Genomic DNA, 15,275 nt, shown 5'->3' on the forward strand with positions numbered 1-15,275 from the left:
CACAATGGATGGGTAATGACAGCACTGTCTGGAGGGGGCTGTGGGAGTTGGGGCATTCTCTCCAGTAATGGAGACTGTTACAGCCATTCTCTGCACACCTGCAGGAACAGCTAACTGTTAACCACTGTGATCTATGGCGAGGCCTTAACGCACTAGGCTAAGGTTGAAGGGCTGTAGTGACACGAGTGAATTAGTGCATGTCACCACAACATATCTTTTTTGTTTTTCCTGTCTTTGCTGTGGTACATGAAGACATTCTACTGGACACTGAGAGCTATGGAAACTCATTGGAGTTATTCACAAACATATCTGCACCAATGAATCAGTTTTGGTACAGCTCTCAGCACAGCAAACTGACTATCTAGCATTTCTGACATTCACTGATTTAACACAGACATAAGATGCTGCCACATCTTTACTACTCTGTCACTGCTTTGAACGATGGGAAACCCAAACTGCCTGTAACATTAAGCGCACCACTACAGGCTGACTGTTCTCGAATGCTTTCCAGTCCCAACGAGATTTATGAGCAAACCCACATCCATTAATCCATTGTTGATTTGCTGTGGCTGCCCCGCAGGGCTTTTGGGATCAGATATCATACAGTACTGAAACTCACCCCGTTGTGCAGAAGCAGAGACACCCTCACTGGTGCTAAAAATGTTGCACAATGATTTAGGAAATGAAGTCTTCCTCAGTGTTCAAATTCATTGCACATTTCAAATGTCTGCATCTTCAGAACCTGAAAGATACGCACTGACAGAAACGGTGCCTCTTACATTAAAAATGACAACATAAAAGTGAGTGACAACCCATATAGGCCTCAGTATCAGTGAATTAGAGCGACTCCACAATGTGATAATGACCCAGGCTGTAGGGAAATCTCATCAGCTCTCTGCAATCAATTTAACAGTGTTTACAAAGCCACAAGCTGAGGCTTGTGCTTGGGGACGAAGCACTGGTCACCTGGTGTTCCACTAGATTCCCCCGCTAAGCTGGCCTCTCCTGGGTAAACCTCCACAAAGCCCCCTCATGTCTGACACCACCAGGTCCTTCAAATACTCCTCTCAGACAGAGGATTAGGTAATCTCACCATGATACTGTCTTTTTCTCTATTTCTATCATTTTCCCTCTCTTTTTGACACACTCTCTCTATCCCCCTCTTCTCATACATTACATCCTCCTTACCTTTCTGTCTCTCTCCTTCTGGCCTGTTGAAGAGCTTGTTCTACTCATGGCACATCTATCCTCGGGAGTCCTTACCTTCTTAAGTGCCTCCAGAAAAGGTTAGTTGGCAGGTAATTGTCCAGTTGTGGCTAGGCTTATCTTAATTGTAGGTGCTTAAGTGCAAGCTACACTTCCATTGATGGAGAGTTTTGCGTCAAGTAATGGGAGGAGACAAGAGGATGATATGAGGAAAAGATTTAGCATTTTAAAGTGCCTGTGACATTTTTCCTATGGATACTTGTACATTGTGCTTTGGAAATGTGACATAAAATATTTATTCAAATCTATTATTTGATATGAATAATTATTTATATATTTTTTTCCTAAAAATCTTTCCCTAAGCATCAATGGATAATTTTATTAGGGCTAACCCTTAATGAAATGCAATGCTGACCTCACAGTGCAAAAATCCAAAAGACCAGGTCTTCAGCTGTTTTAAATCTACACTATTAGCCATGTGATCATACATATATCCATGTCGATAGGAAGCTTTAGGGGGGTTAGTGTTTGCGTTGCCCCAGTCAAAGGTCATGACTGACCAATAAAATATTTCTAAAGCACCATCAATAACTCAGACATGTAGACTAATACAGTATTAGACTGTGGGAAGACAGAGGAGACCTGCTGTGCTTGCTTCAACCAGAATGAATGGACCAAAGGCCAAAAGGTTACTGGACAGACTTATGCCTGGTGCCCCTGCACCCCCTCATATGCGCATTTGATAGCGACAGGGGCAATTATAAAGGTATACTTCAGTAGGTCAAATGGGAGAGGGCAAAGTGCAGAACCTTAAAAGCACTGGCTGGAGTCAAAGGTTATGATGCACATAGGGCATCATAGAGTGTGCCGAGTAGGGATAATGGAATCAAAGCAATAAAGACACAGTCATATATTCTCTTCATTTATGTGTATTTTCATAGATAGACACCTAGACAACTAAGAATCACTTGTGATCAGACTCTCAAACTAAGGCATTAAATGTTTGGATTTCTCTTTGTAGTGTGTGCATTCATATACTGTATGCATTCTGCGGAACCATCAGACTGAAAGGCTATTAAATATGAATAGTCCAAGGTCATGGAAGGTCGTGGCACACATTTAGCATGAGTGACCAATGCCAAATTTAAAGGTCAAAGTGGAATTGCTTGAGTCGGAGCAACACGACGTTTGCTCTTCCACATTTATGAATCCCATTGGTAGTGATTTATGGAGGGGGATAAATGTATGGACGGGAAGAAAACACTCTCTTTCTCCTACCCTGTCAGACTCAGTAAATACACTACTCAGTCATATCAATCACCATTTCACAGTGAATCGCCACTGTATGCTTCCTGCTCGGATTAAAAACTGTCTTTGTCTTGTCTTGCCTCCTCCCTCCAGCTCTGGGGAACACACTGGAGGTATTGTTGCTATTCCACAAGACTATATATTAGCATTTCAGACAGCTGTGGTACAAAAGTAGTGTTCAAAGTCAGTGGTGTGCTTTAGTTTTGTACCATTTCCGTTGGTAGATTTGATGCTGTATCAACCATGCACAATAGAAGTCCTCGAATGAAGCCAAAAACACTCTAATCTGCTATTTTATAAAAATCTTTATTTTTACTGCTTTTCAGCCACTATATATTTCTAAACCCTTTTTAGAAATAACTGCCACCTTTTTTTTGTTTTTGTAGCCTGTCTTTCATGAGTTTTGTTTAGTGTCATTAAGATCCCAGGTCATTTAAAATTGCTCATGTTGTAGCAGGTCACATGCTTATCCAGCAAATCATTGGTAATTAGGAGCAGTTTTCACTCCTCTGTCCTCTTCTACAGTGAGGCTGTACACCGCATTTTGCAGCAGCAGCCTTGCTTTGACTGGGCCAGCAATTAACTCAATATCCCAGCTTTTAGAGTTTTGTAGGCCTTTTGAACATGAACATGTTCCCCATGTATCTTTGGCTCTTTAAATGTGAAAACCAGCCCGGCAATGGTGCACCACAGCCTTTTGCGAACTGCCCCCAAGTGATTCAGAATCCGGCCAGAGAAAAATTCGAAAAGAAAACATGCTTTTGAACTGCTGGCCAAAGCGGAAACATGGTCTAGTAAGCTGCTTTTTAACCTGGACCATAAAGATCTATTTTCCTTTCCTCCAATGGTAATAAATTTGCTCTTTTCCCTTATTACACATATTATATTTTTCCATGGGAAGATCAAAGGGTGATAATGCGCGACACCAGTGCATATTACTTGACACTTTACATTTAGTTCTCCATTAGTGTACAGTTCAGGGTGTTTGCAGGTTTAGGATGCCAAAAATACTTTTAATAACAGTAAACCTTGTAGCAAACCAATCTGATGATTTTTCTCAGAAAAAAAATCACATGCATTTCTTCCTTGTTTCGACTTACAGGTCAGCTTTGAGGATCTCATGCTTACCATTTTAATACCAGCATTGGCGTTCCCCCACACTCCAGCGTTTACACCAGCCTTCCTTCCCTGTGAGAACAACATTTCCAAAGGCCGTTTATATACAGGACAAGTCCTGTGCGATCTGTCACATTCATCTCTATTTCACATTCACCATGGGGCATTTGAACCACATCAGAATCTATTAACGCCATGCAGATCCAGCCCCTGCTGACAACACAAATCATGATAAGATGGAGCAGTGACTCTATAAACACCCTCGCTTATATATCACATCATATGAGCTGGACTGGAAGGCAGATCTCACTTGTCGTCTCTGTGTGATCGTCTATTCATGTGGTTGGGCTAAAGATATGAATATCATTACATCACTATCTTAAACTTATGTCACCCAACCTCAGTCAAACAATGGATATAAACAGCCCTGTGTGTGTTTATCTGTGAGAGCATCCGTCACTCTGCAGTCGGATTTCCAGCTCAGCTGCTTGTGAGGACAGATTTACGCTGTAATGCATCAAATCAACAGACCTTTACAGTAAAATATGACTTTATCAATAGGCCTGATCAATAGTGCATGCGAGACGCTGTGTAATTATTACAGAGGTCTGTATCAATAAAACTGTCGAGCATGAACTCCTGCTAAAGGCTACTGAGCTGGGAGTCACAGACTGTCAAAGAAAGGTTTGAGTCTTGGCCCTGACATGTTTTGATTACTGTACGTAAGGTCATGTTGTTAATGTAATATAAACTGTGAGTACACGGTTGGCTGAGATCAAATTCAGGGTTGGGAAAGTTTTACTGTAATATTAAACTACTGCATAGCAACTTGTCTAGAAGTAAATTTAAATAGTGTTTTATTTAACAATTAATAGTGCCAGGCCTATTTAAAAACAGTCATTGTGAGCGAGTGTCTTTGCATCTCTGCCGACAGTAGAGATTATAAATGATAGAGACGAGGATGACTGTCTTTACTGGAGTGAGGATCATTTGTCCTGAAGCAAGGCAATCTAAAAGTTGAAGAAAGACTGTCAAAAAGAGCTTTGTATTACACTGTGGTGGAAGCACTCTGCATTAACACACACTCACATACAGTCACATACACACATACAGTACGCCACAGAGACAACGCGTGAGGCAGGGACCAATGAGGCAGTTTATATCGGGATTTTGTTTCACAGCCATGGCCTCCTGGGAGAGAGGGGTCTGCCAATAACACTTAAGAGACAGAGCAGGAAAAGTAAGTGCTTTTATTACAGCTCATCACTCATGTAATTTCTGGCAGCATTTGTGATTACAGATCAAGTGATTGACTAACTACACATTCGGCGGCTGAGTTATGAACCGGGTGCCTACCATTCCAGCCCCAGCAGATTCTCAGTGTCAGCTGTAACTCATCTTCCCCCAGGGTGCTAAATCAAAGAGCACACCGCAGCTGGAAGAGTTAAATAATAACTTGAGCTTTATTGTAAATCTGCCAAAAATTAAACCTGCACCAACGTCATCCTGGCCCTGATGTTGTACTGCGTGGGGTGAAGAGGCTGGATGGAGGGGATCAATAGAGGCCCTGATGGAGGTATTGATGGATGACAGGTGAAGTGGGTGTGTACGTGTGTGCGCGCGTGCATGCGTGTGAATAAGGGGTGGGATTGAATCACCCCGGGGTTAGGTAGAGAGCACCGGTCAGGGTGTTTAATCGACAGGTCTCACCTTGAATCGATTGGCAGGAGTCTCGCAGGGCAAAGACGTGATACACACACAATCAGCACTAACTCACACCAAAACAAACCGTAGGGAGTGGAAGAGAGACGTGGGTGGATGTCTCAATGCCATCAGTGCTGGCTTCCTGCAAGTAGTTGCTGGGCTTGTTACTTGGAAACAAATTTAAGACTCAATTTAAAGGTACCATTCCTTTACATACCTTTGCCTGGGTGCACCAAATTTGCAGTGGTATAGTAAATGTATTAAGCATTTTCTTCAAAGAAATAATGAACTCAAAATATTTTTATTGAGTGATTGTGGATACAGTTTACGGAAAAAAAAATAGAATTGAATACAAAATTGAATACAAAACAAAACTTCTCAAGTTAGAACACAGGTAAAGAAAAAACAAACAAACAAAAAAATTAACAAAAAAAAAACCACAACCCGGGAGGGGCAATTAAAATTAACAAACCCTTTCCTTACAAACAATTTCTTGTTACAACATAAATCACAACTTACAATAACTGAATATAACTAAAAAAAAGAAAAGAAGCCAACTTGTTACACGACAGACAAAAAGGTAGGTGTTTTTAAAGGTGGATGATAAAAGTTTTGCACTAAGCATTTAGTTAAAGAGCCAGTTTGCATACCAAAATAATAAAGGACACGCTGAGAGACATGGAACAAGACAACACAGACAAAGAGCAAGCTTTGTTATTTTATTTTGAAAAAACTCATATTATCTGTGCAACAAATCAATTTCCTCAAACTGAAAAGAGCCACAGTGGCAAACACATGTGACTCATACCGAAGAGACGGACAGCCATGAAAATGCCTCACCGTGAAATTGTCTTACAAGAGGCCAAGATCCGAGAAGGCGTTATGTCTTTAATAAACAACATACTGTAAGCATTAAAATGAATGTGGCGCAGTGTGTAGGGTAAGAAACAACAACCCTCAACCTTCTCAAGTTCTGTTAAAATCACGTGATTCAGGGTCTCAGCATTTTCTACACACGGCTTTGACTGTAGGGCATTAGACCGAAGTCTAATGCCTTCAAATAAGGTCAAGTTTCAGGAGTGTTGTTGACTGAGATGGCTTATCGGAGGAACGTACTTGCCAAATCAGAATGTGTGATCACAGGGGTAAATTGGACCCTGTTAATGCTCATCTGGACTCTGTTTTGGAGAGCTCCTCCAGAGCAGAAGGTTGTTTTTGCAAGCAAAAATATTTAGCTTTACATCCATTATCAAGTAGATAACAGAGAGCACAATTCCATAGCCAGTGATTTTTTTTATGGCTTTTGGTTAAGAAATATACATGTTTAGGATAACTAAAAAAAAAAGCTGCATACATATTCACTTAAATGGCTTAGATGAAGGAGGAGTTTGAGAAAGAGAGGTTTCAATCTGCGATCTCAAATGGGAGGAAGGGAATGTGTGAACTTGCTGTCCAGAGCTGGAGATTGAAGAAGATCTGTAAATGGAAGACTTAAGCCACTGTGTGGTCCCGTTCTTGGATGGTGACAAGAGGTTACAAATTGAGTTCCAGGACATTTCACAGGAGGTCTGGGTGCAGGCATGAGCTTGGGGCTCTGCAAAATGCTGCTGTCGCCTTCAGATTTTTGGACTGATTTGGTCAGATATGATCTTCTCTGAAAAGATAAAGATTTATGAAAATATAAGTACAATATATTGTGACAAACTGGAAAAACTGGAGTTGTAGTTTTGTTTTTGATGACTACATAAATAACTCTCACCTTTTGAGCCCCAGATGAAATTCTGCTTTGAGCTTGTTGTCCCTTTGATAGCTGGGGGAGAGTGCCAGCAGTGGGCCTGCATTGCTTGCCGTCTGACCTAGGTAAAAGATGCAGTGTAGTGAAGACTACATGAAGACTGCCTTGACTATTTCTGCATGTTCTGCTCCTTGGCTCAAACCGCACTGCTGTCTGACAACCCTCTGTATCATCCCCATGCTTGGATTTGATTGATGAGTGGCCACTTCCTGTCCCATCCGTTTCTGTTGCAGACATTGCCTCATCTGTGTATGGTTTTTGTTCATGTCTTTCTTTTTCCTCTGCACTTTCACTTTCTTCATCTGTCTCTTGCTCCTCAAAGCCTTCTGGACTTTCCGGACCTTGAACCAGTTTGTGTTGGACATGTCTGGAGCCCTGTCAGGTGGATACACACAATCTTTTAAGTTGTTTCTACTGTGATATGGGTAGTAATATTGTACAGTCAGTTTCATTGTAGAGTAAACTTATAGGAAACTGAGGATTTTAGCAATATACATCAATATTTATCTTTGTCATATAACATGTATTGCAGTCAACAATGTGCTCATTTATGAACACTTGTCTGAGTCACTTAAAAAAAATATAGACTAACACCTTATGTTCTGTCAATTCATCCAAATCTTCCAGACTTGCTGAAACTTAGTGTTGTGCACATTTCTGGGAAGCCAATGTAATGTTCTTCATGTTTGGCAGTAATGTATGCATTACTATGGCATTACAGTAATGTGGTTACTTTATTGTTTTTTGTCATTCTGCTATAATGGACTACATTTTAAAATTCAGCAATCACATTACAGTCACTAATCCCTTTATTATTTTGACAATTTAAGTTTCAGCTTTCTCTTTCTGTACTGAGAGACCCTGGAGCACATCTGTGCCAGTGCTGCAGTACCTCTGCCCAGTAAAAGATCATCACTGCCAGGAACACTTCCCGCCCTGACATAAAACTGGGAGGGGAAAGCTGATTCAGGAAAGCAAATTAAGTTTCTAGAAATGCCTGTTAAAACAACACTGAGGCCAAACATGGTACATTGGACAAACTGTATCTAATCCCTTTAAAACAAAGAGATATTTGGCAATGTTAAATATTTAGCTGATGTGTGTATGTGTATGTGCATGTGCATGCTGCATGCCTTAGATGTGTATATATGGAGGTGAGAGAATTTCCCTGGAAAGGTTGCCTTCATCAGTGCGCAGTGTAATTCTAATTGGCTTTATTAGAGGGCTTAAATCTAATACCATCTCTGTGCCCTGCCTAAGGCTTTGAGTGTGTGTTTGTGTGTGTGCACCTCTTTTTTGATGTTTATGACTCAACAAATTTCTTACAGAACATTTACAGAGTAACATACATGAGTAGATGGACTAAAACAGCTCTATCAGACGGTGGAAAAATACAGTTACATTCCCTCCTCTAAATGAGCCTGGTGCAGCGTATTTCTCCAGTCTGAGAGTAGAGCCCCAGTCAATAGGCAAATACAGCATTTAGAGGTTCAAGTTCATTGAAATAGCTGCACTGTAGCTCCAGATGTAATGATACAGACTTAAGGCGAGAGAAAGCAGCATGGAACTGCTCATTTGACCCCATTTAAAAACTTGATACCAATTAGAGAGTTCTGGGTGTAAATAATTTAGGACATCTCTCTCACTGAACACACACAAATAATGTTATGTGCATGCACACATATATGCACATGTATGTGCATGGGCTCTGAAACACACTAAACTACGAATATATGCACACTCCTGTGCGCGCACACACATGTACGTGCGTAAAGATTCCGCTGTGCTCTGGAAACAGACTTCTTAATGAAGCCTTCCCGAAGTGAAAGTAGAGCAGAAATACATACTGGCCCATTTCTGCCTTCAGTACACCCTCCTCGCCTCTCTCTCTCTCTCTCTCCCTCGCTCTCCCTCTCCCTCACCTTCTCCACATCATTTGTTTTATGCATGTTTCATTGTCTTTCTCTTTTGTCTCAATGAGTTAAATCACAACCCCTAATTTATGGCTACAGGCAAAGACACTTCTACAAACAAACTGGCTGATGAGAGGGGATGACTGAAAACATACGCGCTGAGCGGTGTGTGTAAATCTTAAAATGTCTGTTACTGTCTTTTTATCTGTGGTTATTTACATAAGAAATGACAGCATGTGTAAAAGAATGACTGCGATGCAAAATGAAAAAGGCTGCGCGCTCGAGGAGAGGGGAAGCGAGCAAGGGGGGCGAGAGAGAGTAAATCCAGTGACACTGAGTGGGGAGCACTCAGGTGTGGTGAGAGGATTATACAAAACCCTGAGTATGAATGACAGTAAACACCTGAATGACAGAGAGACGGGGAGGGGCGGAAGTGTGTGTGTGTGTGTGTGTGTGTGTGTGTGTGGCTTTGCGTGACAGTTTAGTGGCCTTCACTGATATTCTGAGAGGTAAGTGAATATATATTCACTCTGATGTTTTCACAACTGTGCTGCTTACTTAAGTAAAACTTGCTCTATTGTATCCATAGTATATACATTATGTCTCTCCCTCTCTCTCTCTCTCCATATATATATCATAAACTACTGATATGTTCATTTACAACATGCATAAAGAAACTGAAACTATTAAATGCAAAGCAGATTTGAGCAGCAAATGATGGACGGACGATGAGGATGTCAACAAGGCAGGCAGGGAGTGTGGAAGAGAAAGATATCACTCAGGAAAAATCCACGGCAAGAGATAGGGAGCTGTTGGGTTAGCGAGTCAGTTAGATTTAGCTTTACAGTATGTAAGTCAATAAAAAGGCTGTAGTGCAAGAAAGAAGAGATATGTTTATCTTACCTGTGCTGTGTTTTCTTTCTCTGTGTGTTCTATTGGTGAGGGTTTTCTGACAAGGTCTCTGAAGTGAGGAAGGTCTCTGAAGTGAGTTTGAGTTTCTGGGTGAGCACACTGTCTGTTCTTCTTTCTGCTCTCTGAAGCACAAACACACCTCTCAGCAATTTCAATATACGTTATAATACCTTTTTATGTTCTAAAACTGCATTTGTATGTTCTGTAGTCATCATATAGAGTAGCTGGGCGTCAGTTTCTAATTCTGTGCTGCTAAATGAGGTGTCAAACTTTAGAGCCCCAGTGATTTTTTTTGTTAACCTGAATAGTTAAGTTGGAAGAAACAATTCTTTTTTCTACAAGCCATTAGCAGGAGTGCCACAGCACATTCAGCTCCTGTTGTGGAATGCTCAAATGTGTTTTTAACCTCTGGCTTAAGGTTAAATTCAGAAGACAGCAATGCATGTTGATTCCTGGATCTCCTCTTAGTGAAATCCCTCACCTCTAGAGCTATATCACTGTACAGCGCTGACTCTACATGAAGCGTGACCCCGTTTCCCCCACGGCGACCCCCTCCTTCCCTTCACGGCGTTGGAAGATAGAGGAGCACAGGGAAAGGCATGCCAAGGCAGTAGACACTTTTAAGCAAAGATTAAAGGTTTTTCTTTTTAATCAGTCATTTGGCAGCAATGTTAGCATTTCACCCTGGTGCGGCTAAGGATCAATTTTTAATGCTGCTGTGCACAGAGCAGACAGGGTGATTGGCAAGAGAGAAGCTATTTACAAAGGATCTATTTACAAATTTTCCATAGAAATATGCAGAGGGCACAATTGACATCTCTTACAGAATTTTAAATAAGCTCTTCTTCGTTTTTTTTTTTTTACTTCGTCACAAGGCGCGACCCCTTAGCGCCTGATCATCACTTCAGTGTGTGTACGTGTGTGTGTACGTGTGTGCGTGAGTTTGTGCATGTGGGTACACAGACTCACAAGTGCCTCACATATAAGAATAATAAAGCAACATAACTCTCTCCCTTGTGTTGCATTATCTTCATTTCTCCATCGTATGCTGCCAGGGGCTGGGTAACTAGGTCAATCAACCCTGGTGTAAACACATCACAACAATCCACCAAGAACATGCTAATGACAATGACTGCTTTTTAATTTATATCTCTCAGTCTCTCACTTTTCAGTTTCACTAATACTACTTGAACGATTTCAGCTTAATATTGCATCCAGGTAAGCAAAAATTTTGGTAAATAGGAGGTAGTTATCTACTATACCTACTGGGCTTAAATATAAAATTGCCCCCATCAGCAATAACTAAAAAAAATCACCTCATGTTAAGAAATGCTTCTTTGTGGAGGATTCACAACAAATCAACTTCAACCTGCAGTAAGTGTCAGGCTGTGTTTAATGGTGGCAGGTGTACAGGACAGAAGTGAGTCTTACACAAAATACAGCAAGCAAGTAACATCTTCAGAACTGCACAAGTTCATCTCTGTGCAGACCCGACACCGGTGCCCTCCATGCATCCATCTTAAAGTCTACCCATGAATCAATCCATATATTCATCCATCCATCCATTCATTATGCAACCGCCTATTCATTCCTTATCCAACCATCCATTCATTCATGCAGTCAAACAGCCTTCGAGCCAACCAACCCACACACCATTGATCCAATGATTGACCCTGCATTGGGTAGATCAATACGCTCTTAAATGGCATCGTTGTAAGTGCTTAGGCACAATGGCAAGGCATTGTTTGTGTAGTTAATTTCCAAGGTAGCAAGGCCGTGCAGGGCTCTACCCCAAGTCAACTCTCTTTTATTCTCCACTTACACGATAACGTCAAAGCAAAGAAAGGGGGCACTGAAAAAGATATTGAGCAAAAAGCATCCTGTACACATGCAACAAAAGGGGCAGCGTTCCATGCAAAACTACTTGTAATGACCCAAGACTATTAGATGCTCCAGATAAAGATGCCTGTGGGTACAGCAGGTTTACAGACACATTACAGTACTGTCACACGTGCAACTAGACAGGCAAGAGTAATAGCAAACATTCAAACATTTATAGATGAAAGAAATCATGATGCACATCACTGTAATGAGGTGCAAGCTGAAGGTAAAGTTAAACGGAACCATGACACATTTCACCTCGACACTGATATTATACTACACTGTTGATTTAACAATAATAAAAAAGAATTACCATACATATCACTAGTAAAGGTATTACTTAAACAATATTAACCTGAAGTAGCAGTAGTAGTAGTAGCACAGACTCACATCCTGTATATCATTGTGCAGCCTAATGTGGCTTGGTGTGCATACAGAAACTGTGATGGGTTAGAGCTGGGGCCGGGTCTTGGCATTAAATGAGTGGGACTCTGACAAGTCTTGGAGTTCTGTCACTGCAGTTCACAGGTCTTGTTAGCCAAGGTGTCGGCAGGGGTGGAAATAGCTGTGTGTGAGTGTATCTGTGTGTGTGTGTGTGTGTGTGTGTGTGAGCTGAACATTAGACAGCACTCCTACCTCCACCTCCTCACCTGACACCAGCAATAAAACTAAACAGGCCAAGGTGCTATGCTGTGTGCATGTGTGCGTGTGTGTGCGAGTGTGTAACTGCGTGTATGGATGTGCACATGGGAAAAGGGGGCATGTGTGCTGCAGGGTTGTTGTTGTTGCTGTCACCAATTTGCCGGGGCCTCCAGACGGGAGTAGGAGCAAGGTGACGGAGCTGTGGCTTGATAAACACAGAAGCCCTGCTTCGATTTCCCATCCAGTCCACTTTGGAAACACATGGCTCTTCTTGGGCGCTCTTGGCCCAGGGAAGAAGAGAGTTGCGGGGGGGGGCAGCAGGGGGAGAGAAGAGGGAGAGCCACAAGAGAGACACAGTGATGGGCATGTAGTGAAGGAAAATAGCAGTCAGAAAGAAGGCAGAGAGAGGAAGTGATGGAGGGGAGGTAATGTATGTGGTACAGCTAGGAAGAAGGTAGACAGAGGTGACAGGCCTGGTGGAATCAGCTCAGGTGTGCAGAGGGAGAAAAAGAAAGATTAAGAAAGGAGAGGGGAGGAGGGGAGTGATGTGAGAAATTTGAGTGAACCTCTAAACGTCTTACACTCTCAAAAAGATAGACACATACAGTCAACCGTCTCTTCACAGTGTGCTTCTTTCAATCTTTCACTCTTTCGGTCCCTCCATCTCTTTCTCTTTTGCCTGAAAAAAAACTTTGCAGTGTTCCGCTTTTCAAATGACATCAGAAGTTTAAAGACCAGCTCCAGCTGGAGGCGCAGAGGAGTGTCAGTGAGGGAGGTGGGGCACCGAGCTCCCCTCTGCCCCCCTAGAGAGTTAAGGAGATCACATTTTAACCCCCTCCAAACCCCACCCTGCTGCTCCTCTCCTCCATGCCTTAACACCAACATAAGAGGACAAGTGTGGGCTCTAAGCACCAGTGATCAAACACGAGCGGCTGCTGGGTACGCTAGGCTCAGGACTGTTGGCCTAATAGGATTGGAAGCCCCCAGGTGAGCCAAAGGACACCTCCAATCAGTGTGATTAGCCAAAGGCTGCTATAGCACAGACTGATGTACAGTACTAAAAAGGATCACATTGGTTGTGAAGAATGCAAGCAAGTAATGGAGTGTAGTGTCATGGTTGAATGCGCATGTCAAAGTGTTATGCTGGAATGGCAGAGTTTAAAACTGCATGTAGTTTTAATGTGTCAGAACGATCTCGAGGTTTTGACTGTTTGCTAATCATTATTAAGTTCACAGAAGCGTATAATGTGCAGAGCTGAATAATAATCTTGGCTTTCTGGCTATGTGTAAAAAACAGACTAGGCTGTGCATTTAGGCACATGGCCTTAATACAAGACTGCTCAAGCACAGGCACACATAAATGTAGATTTCTATGAGTAAAGTCTCGCCATCCACACGTTTACTAACACATACATGAACGGACAAGCACACGTGCAACATGCCCAGATACGCACTCACAGACAGGCTTTTATAAACTCATCAAATCCAAAAAACAATTACCAGAGACTGAGCTCATCACTGACTAAGCAAAAGTCATCCAGCGTGTAAAACACACAATATAATTAGCACACATCAAGCTGCTGGGTCCTACTGTGCATTAATGATGCTTCCCTCTGAAGTGAATTATGGTTCGATGAGTGAGAAAGTGAGTGAGGAGGGGCTTTGAGGAGGAACAAGACATCATTTGGAGAAAAGGATGAGGAAACCAGTGCAGAGAGGAAATACCTGAGGTTGACTGGCTTATCTTTAGTGACGCAGTCTAACTGCCCCAAGATCAATTAAACGGAGAGACATGAATCTTTGGGAATGATGACGGGTTACTCACTTGTGGTGAGAGCCATGATGTGCCATGCACCACAAGCAACATTGATCACCTGCGAAAAAAAAAAAATAATGTTTTTAAATTTTAAAGTAGTGCGAAAATTCCAAAGACATAGCTTAGCTTTGACGTTTTTCCCCAAAAATTGCCTGATGTTGTAAATTTGAATAAAAGGATAAGATGGTGAGAAATGAGACTCACAAAGATGCCTAAGACCTTTGTTACATATTTTCATACTTAATATAGCATTGATCTACAGCTCTTTGTGCAAGATGAGGTCATAATGTAAGACTGCAGGAAGTGTAACTTCTAAATCAATGGAAAGCAATGCAGTGTGGACTTACCTTTTAAGAACTTACAAATATCCAGATAAAAATCATTTCTCTGAAAACCTTGAGGCACAAACGCACCTTTCGGCCAGCTAGTGGAAAAGGCTGGGGGGTCCAGAGCCCTTTGGGGCCTGCATGATATGTGACCCGGGAAACACAGGGGATCTGACCCCAGAGAAGCAGATCTTCACCTGCTAAAGATAGCAAAAAAGAGGCAAAAGTTCTGAAGATAGACCAGAACACATGCAATTTCACGGTGCCACAAGAGAAATAAAATATGAAAAATAAAATGACCTTACAGGCTTTTTGTTTCTCATTCTAACTAGTGTATTAGCAGCTCCTAAACATCAGTCCCTGATCACATTTTTACCACACGCACACGTGCACATGAGCTCAACTTTCTTCCCTCACTACTGAATGGAGAGAACACATTCTCAGTTGGCACCTATTGAAAAAAACGTATACATAATATGTGCTCACCTACTGCAAACACTCCAGCATCCACTCATACTAACTCAGTCTGGCTTTTTAAACCCACCACTAATAAATTTATATTTACTGCCTGCATTGAGGACTTTTAAATTATGGCGTACAATAAACCTGGCACACACATCTCAAAAGCTCTTTCAGGGGATGTTAAAGCAATATAG

At 41.8% G+C, this 15,275-nt stretch overlaps 1 protein-coding gene across 1 annotated transcript in view; it reads right to left on the reverse strand.

Moving 5' to 3' along the window:
* Window positions 1–6,726: 6,726 nt before the first annotated feature.
* Window positions 6,727–15,275, reverse strand: part of LOC134639489 (uncharacterized) — a 92,559-nt gene continuing 84,010 nt past the window's right edge. Inside the window, exons 4-8 of the mRNA XM_063490704.1 lie at window positions 14,707–14,819; window positions 14,303–14,351; window positions 9,946–10,076; window positions 7,094–7,504; window positions 6,727–6,988 (exon numbers count right to left, since the gene is read on the reverse strand). Of these exons, the coding sequence (XP_063346774.1) occupies window positions 6,752–6,988; window positions 7,094–7,504; window positions 9,946–10,076; window positions 14,303–14,351; window positions 14,707–14,819 (941 nt within the window). The 3' untranslated portion in view covers window positions 6,727–6,751. The remainder of the gene's footprint in view (window positions 6,989–7,093; window positions 7,505–9,945; window positions 10,077–14,302; window positions 14,352–14,706; window positions 14,820–15,275) is intronic.

Source organism: Pelmatolapia mariae, linkage group LG12 (assembly GCF_036321145.2).
Source record: "Pelmatolapia mariae isolate MD_Pm_ZW linkage group LG12, Pm_UMD_F_2, whole genome shotgun sequence".
In the NCBI taxonomy this organism is placed as follows: domain Eukaryota; kingdom Metazoa; phylum Chordata; class Actinopteri; order Cichliformes; family Cichlidae; genus Pelmatolapia; species Pelmatolapia mariae.